Source organism: Garra rufa, unplaced genomic scaffold (assembly GCF_049309525.1).
Source record: "Garra rufa unplaced genomic scaffold, GarRuf1.0 hap1_unplaced_637, whole genome shotgun sequence".
Classification (NCBI taxonomy): domain Eukaryota; kingdom Metazoa; phylum Chordata; class Actinopteri; order Cypriniformes; family Cyprinidae; genus Garra; species Garra rufa.
Window position 1 is genome coordinate 1 of NW_027394902.1, and position 8,105 is coordinate 8,105.

An 8,105-nucleotide genomic window follows, 5' to 3' on the forward strand; every position below is an offset into this window, starting at 1 on the left:
CAAGTACAACACAGTCACCGCCCACACTAATGATTCTGATAATTTCACAGTGAGCTCCACATGCTCATCTAATACCCAGAATACTGTTCAACAGCTTGTTTCCGGTAATATGTGGTCATGTGTGAGGAAATTATGTGGGATATTTTAATTGCAAAATAAAGTCAAATAACTAACAGAGCATGCTACATGGGTTCTATAGGGTGTCTAAAAGGGGAAGCAGAAAGCTCACCCACGTGGGTGATTGTACTGTGTGGAAACATTTTGCGTGGCATTGGGGAAGCCAGCATCGGCCCTCTGGGAATGTCATTCATAGATGATTATGCACGCCCAGAAAACTCTGCTTTTTACATTGGTGAGAATAACATCAACAAATCAGCTGATGTCAAAACTACTCATGTTTCTCATGTGATTTAGTCCATTTTGTACTTTTTTGTAGGTTGCCTGCACACACTTGGAGTGATTGGGCCAATTTTTGGTTACTTGCTTGGATCACTGTGTGCTATTCTCTATGTGGACATTGGCTTAGTCAGTCAAGGTGAGTTAAAATTGGTATACTGCCAAATCAAAACTGGTATACACCAAGCTTAGAGGTCACTCACAAAACAAGTATCAAACAGAAGAACAATATTACTTTATTTGGTTTGACATGTACTATGGTAGTATTTACTCTTCATACTGCAACCAACTGTCATTTGATTGGTCCCAGGTTACGTATGTAACCATGGTTCTCTGAGGGAACGAGACGCTGCGTCCAGGACCATAATTCCGGCATCCCTGCAGTGCTCGCTTCACATGCTTTTATACTTCCGTCACCCGCCCATGACGTCACTCCTGTCATTTGATTGGTTGCAGATGACATTCAGAGCGTGGTTCGCCAGTAGCATTTCCCATAGCGTTTTCGGATGCAGCGTCTCGTTCCATCAGGGAACCATGGTACTTTAAGTACCTTGAAGTACCATATGAATACCACGGTATATGAATATAGTAATGGACAGGGTAAGGTCAGAGGGTCAGGTTGGCTCTAGAGCTGGGAACCACCCTCTATTGCACTAGTGGAGCAGAAGACCATGAGGAGCAAGAGGGCTAGAGAGATCTGATGAAAGAAAAACTTTGGGGGAGCCGGTAGATCAAGAGGCCTTGGGACAGCCAGCACAGCAGGTGGCTTAGGAAAGCCCAGTGGAACAAGCAAAATGGGGATAAGCCATCAAACTAGGAGGACTTTGGAGATTTTGGCTGAGTGGGCAATGAAAGAGAAGACTTGGGAAGATTTGAACAGGAGAGTAGACTGTTCTGGTAGCTCTGGTAAAACAAGATTCCCTAGGGAGTCAGCAGAAACCAAACTTGGTAAGTCCAAAACATGAGGTCATAGTGGAGCTGGTGGGACTAGTATAGTGGGAGTCTGAATGGATCCTGCACAAAGAGGGAACCAGGTGAAACCAGAGAGAAAAGTGACCAAAAAAAGGGAAAGTAAAAAGAGGAATTCTTGAGGAGATCTTAAGGAGCTGGTGGAATGGTGAAGGTAAGGTCTTTGTGGGCAAAACAAAAGATTCAATGGAACCTTCATTTAGAAAAAAAAAGAAAAGAAAAAAACCTCAGTTAAGACCTCACTGGCAGAACAGAAAATTTTGGTTGGTCTCTGAGAAAGAGATTACCAGGACAAAGATCAGGTCACTGTAGTTGAGACGAAAGAGGAACTATTGCTTAGATCCTGCTAGGTTCATAATAAAGGCGTGGACTTCTTTTAGGTAGGCAACACACCGTTTGATAGTAAACCCAGTAGGGTTGGGTTAATTACTTTATAGCAGGTTATGGAAAGTGAACAGGTATGTTTGATAACAGAGGAGCCTAACCTGAAAGAGCAGATGGGATATAAGAACAGCCGGTATGGGACCCACACATATAGCAACAGATGAAGAAGTGATCTGTAGTTTAGGGAAGTGGGCAAAGAGTGAAATGAAGTGGTGAGCCCGATGAAGATTTAATATAAATGACAGATACATTTGTTTATTTTAGTATTTTCTTCTCATTTTTAGAGAGTGTGAACATTACCCCTCAGGACTCTCACATTTGTTTATTTTAGTATTTTCTTCTCATTTTTAGAGAGTGTGAACATTACCCCTCAGGACTCTCGCTGGGTTGGGGCCTGGTGGTTGGGTTATGTGGTTTCTGGACTGTTGACTCTTCTTGCTGCTTTGCCTCTTTGGTTCCTGCCAAGAGCTCTACCTGAAAATTCCCAAATCTCTAAAATAGAGCACCACTCAAACCAACACAAAAACACATTCAGCATTACAGAGATAGCCAAAGGTATGTCAACTATACACTCACCACAGGGGTTAGATACATAGAGTTTAGGTCTAATTAAATCTAACTAGTCACTGACTAATAACATGTATAGTGCAGGACTTGTACTACTTCGATACACTAATGGATTTTTGTGACATTTTTTGTGCTTATTTGCTTGTTTTCTAGGTTTTGGGCCATCTTTAAAGCACCTGCTCACTAATAGGATTTATCTCCTGTACCTGGTTTGCAGTCTATTGGCTTTTAATGCCTTTACCATTGCAATAACATACACGCCAAAGTATTTAGAGCAGCAGTTTGGACAAAGCACATCCAAAACCAATTTTCTTATAGGTAACAGCTGCCATTTTTTTGTTTGGTTTTGTTTTGTTTTCCTGCTTTATGTTTAAACTAGCTGTGCTAATATGTACAGGAGTAACGTTTATTCCAGCAGTGGCTCTGGGTATTTTTCTGAGTGGTTGGATAATGAAGAGGTTTAAACTGAGTCTGCTGGGATCTGCAAGACTGATGTTCTTCTCCTCCTTAATCTCATTGGTTTGCTCCATACCTTACTTTGCTCTCAGCTGTGAAAACATAGATGTTGCTGGGGTCACAGTGCCCTATCAAGGGTATTTCTCATTTCTAATTATACTCGTTGTATAAATAGTATTGCATAATGGGAAATATACACTTTCTATCCTTTCAATCTTTTCATTTTCCAAACCACTTGTCTTAGGTAAGGTCACAGGAATATAGTATAATATAATAAATTGTTTATGTGGCAGATCTATTGAAGTTCAAGATACAAGACATGGTTTACTCACTTCCTGCAATGCTGACTGTGGGTGTCCCAACTCCCAATGGGATCCAGTGTGTGGACAGAACGGAGTGACCTACATCTCTCCTTGTCACGCTGGCTGCAGTTCCACTCAGGGCACAGGACAGAATATGGTGAACAACTACTTTTAACACTTAACCACAAATTCTTTGTCACATGTTTTTATTTACTTACTTATTTACTTACTTACTCATATTTGTCAGACATTCCATGGCTGTACATGTATCCAGAGCTGGGGACTGACTTATGAGAACTCATCTGCAGCACTTGGACAGTGTTCACGAGAGAGTAGCTGCACTAAAATGTTCTACATCTATCTGGCATTACAGTCTCTCGCCTTCTTTGTGTACTCTCTGGGCACTGTTCCCTTCTTCCTGATCTCACTGAGGTTCTCTTTAATTTGTTTCTATCATATTGTAATGCAGTTTTTCCATATGCTATCCATATTGTATTTCACATTTTGTACAGCCTTCAATGTTTAAACAAACAAACAAGGTTGGCAAACCTACTCATAATGCATTGAGGCCAGAAATTAACTTAAAAATAACTTCATGCAAAACTAGTAGTTACCTTCCGGGAACTCGAGCTGCATCCGAAAACGCTATGGGGAATGCCATTGGCGAACCACGCTCTGAATTTCATCTGCAACCAATCAAATGACGGGAGTGACGTCACGGGCGGATGACGTAAGCGACCAAGGAAGTATAAAAGCATGTGTGGTGAAGCTTTCTGTCATTCAGCAAAGTCCTCTATGTTTGTCTGTCTGTATAATCACTGCTTTTCTGTGCCAGTTTGCACAACTTTATGTGACTATGTCAACCAGAAAGGGGGGAAATAGCCAAAAAGAAAGAGCGAGGTTAAAGCAGTCACATTATAGATTGTGTGTTTCTCCTTGCCAACGCTACATTGTTGGTGAGGATACACACAATCTATGTGTGGTCTGCTTGGGAGCGGAGCACGCTGAGTCAGCTCTTGAGGGGGCTGGCTGCCCGCAGTGCAATCTTTTTCCACTGCGAGTGCTCCGTTCCCGGAAGGCTCTCTTTGAGGAGGGAGCCTTCACCAGCGTTCCCCGCTGGTCTGGCCCCGCTTCCGCCGAGGCGGAGCGGCAGCTGCACTCGTAGGGTTCGCAATTGGATTTGTTGGAGGGAATGGAGATGGGTGATCCCCTATCTCCTTCCTCACCCAGCAGACCCTCAGCCCTCTCACTGGGTGCGGAAGCAGTGCGGATCTATTTTAGAGGGCTCAACACTCCACCTCTTTCTCTGAAGAGGTTGATGTGGAGAGCATTTTTGAAAGTCAACCTCTACCCCAATCCCCCCAATATGAGGAGCTCTTGGAGGTAGTTACTCGTGCGGAAGCCAAATGATAGATCAATTGGCCCACCGAGCAACATCATGAGTCACAGATAAGCAAGTTAGATGAGCGCTTTCTGCGGACCAAAGCACCACCTCCGAAGCCTTCCATTCTTCCCTGACCTCCACTCTGAACTATCTAGGTCATGGGGAAGACCGTTTTCAGCCTGCTTTTTCGTCCCCGCCTCTGACTACTATGGGAACGTGGCGGGGTTGGATGAGCTACAAGACGATGTCGCGGGCAGAACAGACGCTGGCCAGCTATCTGTCGCCTGGTCTGGCATCATCTTCGAAGGCTCCATCCTTACCCTCCAAGCCTCTCAGAACAACCTCAAGCTTGGTGGGTAAGGGGTACATGGCTGCGGGTCAGGCTGGCGCGTGTCTGCCCACCATGTCGGTGTTACAGGCATACCAGGCTGACCTGCTTAAGGAGTTAGACGACGGTGAGGAAGTTGACATCACTGAATTGCGTTGTACCGCTGACTTGTCTCTCCATGCCACTAAGGAAACTGTCCGCGCTATTGGGTGGTCTATGACAGCCCTTGTGGCGGCAGAGAGACACCTTTGGTTGACCCTGTCCGACATGAAAGACCAGGACAGGGTCATCCTTCTGGACACCCCGCTGCAGCCTCCTGGCCTGTTTGTGGGTTGTTCCACACTGCTCACCTTCGTCAGGTTTTATGACCTTGACCTTAGAGCTACTGCTGGCTCGTCTGTCCTCTTGTCCTAGCTTTATTCCTAGGCAGGGACTTGGAATTCTGGGGGCGTGGGCATCTAGTTCTCCATAGCATTTTCAGACGCAGCTCGAGTTCCCGAAAGGGAACGTCCCAGGTTACGTATGTAACCATGGTTCTCTGAGGGAACGAGACGCTGCGTCCAGGACCATAATTCCGGCATCCCTGCAGTGCTCGCTTCACATGCTTTTATACTTCCGTCACCCGCCCATGACGTCACTCCTGTCATTTGATTGGTTGCAGATGACATTCAGAGCGTGGTTCGCCAGTAGCATTTCACATAGCGTTTTCGGATGCAGCGTCTTATTCCCTCAGGGAACCATGGTTACATACATAACCTGGGGTGATATGAAATGGATTATGAGATACTGTTTCATTTAAAATGTGAAATGTTTGTATGAAATATGATCTTGCAGGATTGTGGATCCTGCACTGAAGTCTCTCTCAGTGGGCATATTTCTTTTAGTTTTAAGAGTTTTTGGTAAGTTTATGTTTGGATTTGTTAATAGTGCAAAGCATTGTTTTTTTTTTTAAGGAAAATGTTAAAAATGTTTCACAGATAAAGGCACAGCATTGTTTTAATGTAATTTCCATTATTTGAAGGTGGTATTCCTGCTCCCATTTGCTTTGGTGTTCTTATTGACTCTACCTGTCTGAAATGGGGCCAGAAGAAATGCGGTGGAAATGGTGCGTGTAGAATGTATGACACTGAAACTTTCAGGTGAGCAGATCTGGCAGGACTATTCTTTGTATCCCTAATATGAATGCACAGAAACTATCATTAATTTATAATAAAATGTAATTCACCCCCTATCAGATACCTTTTTTTGGGACTGGTCTGCTCTCTTCGGGCATGTAGCGATACCTTGTTATGGATGGTTACCACACAGATTAAGAGGAAAGTTCAAAACAATAAGCAAATGTCCAAGGACATAGAACTTCAACACCCTGTGCTATGTGATCCAGAAAAGGAAAATACTCTGAAATAATGTTCTATCTTGTTTTGTTTTGTTCCTGGGTCATTTTTAAAATAGGACATTCACAAAATATGACAAATTTTTTTCTGTGGCGAGATACCTCTGAATCTGTTGTGCCATTCATCTGGACATGCACATTCTCAGTTTTTATCTATTTCATTATTATTAATTTAATTAACTTTCATTTTATTTTGTTTTAATGAACTTGATAATATTTTTGTTATAAATTACTCTTATAGATTAAAAAGATCCAAATTCACACATGGTGATTTTCCCACCAATACATAAATGTTGTAAATGTAAAGTTCTCACTTGGTTGCTCCTGTCACTACTGTAATAAAAATATTTAACTGTATAATGTATTAGTGTGGTCAGTTGCTTCATTAATGATGTGTCATGAATCTAATAAAGAACAAAAGTCAGATAGGTTGATATTCTAGTTTTTTTTTTTTTTTTGTATTTTGTTTAAAGGGGCCATCCGATGCAAAACTTTTATATGTTGTTTGAACATTAATGTGTGTTGGCAGTTTGTGTACACAACCACCCTACAATGATAAAAATTTACTCAGTGGTATTTTTTTTATCTTTAAAAGTAATATCCCCTTTTTAAAATCAGGGGCCTCATTTATAAAACTTTCTTACGCACTGATTTGATCTTAGAGTGTTCGTACGATCAAATCCACGTCAAAGTACAGATTTATAAAAACCGTCTTTGACGTGGAAAAGTACTTATCTCCACGTCAGATTCCAGCTTGGCGTACGACCGTTTCCTTGTGGTAATGCCGAGTATTGCAGATAGTTCAGCCTCACTATAATTTGATTTCTTGCGCTCCTTTTTACTTGCCATTGTCACAGAGTTTTTGCTTTAAGAATGAGCTCATTTTATATGTTAATTAATTAAGCAGGGGCGTTTCGACGGCGGAACATTCAGCTGCACACAATTCCACAATCATTTGTGATTTATAACCGAATGACTGGCGTACACATGGATTTCGTGTGTACGTTCGTTTCTCTGAATCGCTCTTACGATCAAATCAGAAAAGTTCTTAGATAAAATCAAGGATGGTTTCTACGCAAGTCTTTATAAATGAGGCCCCTGGTCATTCTCAGCTTCTTGTCGTTGTGACGAAACACAGTTGACTGACATGAGCGCCTTACCTTAGAGCTGCCCTCACCAAGCTGAAACAGTCCCAATACACTCGCCATTGTGTCGACTCAGGGGCAGAGGAAGACTCTAATGTAATAATGAACATTGCAGTATTAATTTACTCCCGACATCTGAGCTGCTTAAGAGGCAGAGAACAACTTACGTTTTTAAAAGTAAAGCGCCGATCACGATCTACATACGTGTCTATGTTTGTGTGAATCATTCGTGATGCAGCTTCACCCACAGCAGAAGTGAGTATAAGGGTTTGTTATGCATCTTTGCAAATGGCTTTTCTTAATAATGTGCTTGTTGGCAAGTTTCGCAGATAAACGCTGATAAGAGCTGATTTTGACAAGGTAAAAGGGTGGGTTTTTTTACACGGCTATTGCGAATTTTTTCAGTTTATGTAATAAAAATCTTCAATAGGGAGTAGACTGGTAGGAAAAGTAGGCAAGGAGTTAAGCAAAATTAACTGTTACATGTTTTTTAACATAAATGTGTTTCGGTAGTGTGTGTACACATTTAATCCATAATGATAAAAATCCACCCACTCTATTTTATAATCCCCATAAATCATAAGCAAATAATTTTTATTAAGAGATACAAACTCTGGATCATGAAACACAAAGTACAGTAGAGCATAAAGAGTGTTATGGCTTGCGCTGGTTTCTTATGGTCTGCTGTCCTGGTCATTGATTTTATTAGTAGTTCTTCACACATAAATTTATCAGCACTATCTCATAAATTCCATAAAAGAGCTACAAAAGACCATAGCTC

The 8,105-nt window shown here is 41.9% G+C and overlaps 1 protein-coding gene across 1 annotated transcript; it reads left to right on the forward strand.

The window, feature by feature from the left end:
* Positions 1–4: 4 nt before the first annotated feature.
* Positions 5–6,613, forward strand: LOC141317287 (solute carrier organic anion transporter family member 1C1-like; the record flags this gene model as incomplete). The annotated part of the gene is made up of 11 exons (XM_073833036.1): positions 5–104; positions 200–352; positions 437–535; positions 2,101–2,304; positions 2,470–2,634; positions 2,714–2,909; positions 3,066–3,231; positions 3,322–3,506; positions 5,621–5,685; positions 5,808–5,925; positions 6,022–6,613. Coding segments are annotated over 11 exons (1,623 nt in total), but the record flags the coding sequence as incomplete, so codon positions are not given.
* Between the last annotated feature and the right edge of the window lie 1,492 nt (positions 6,614–8,105).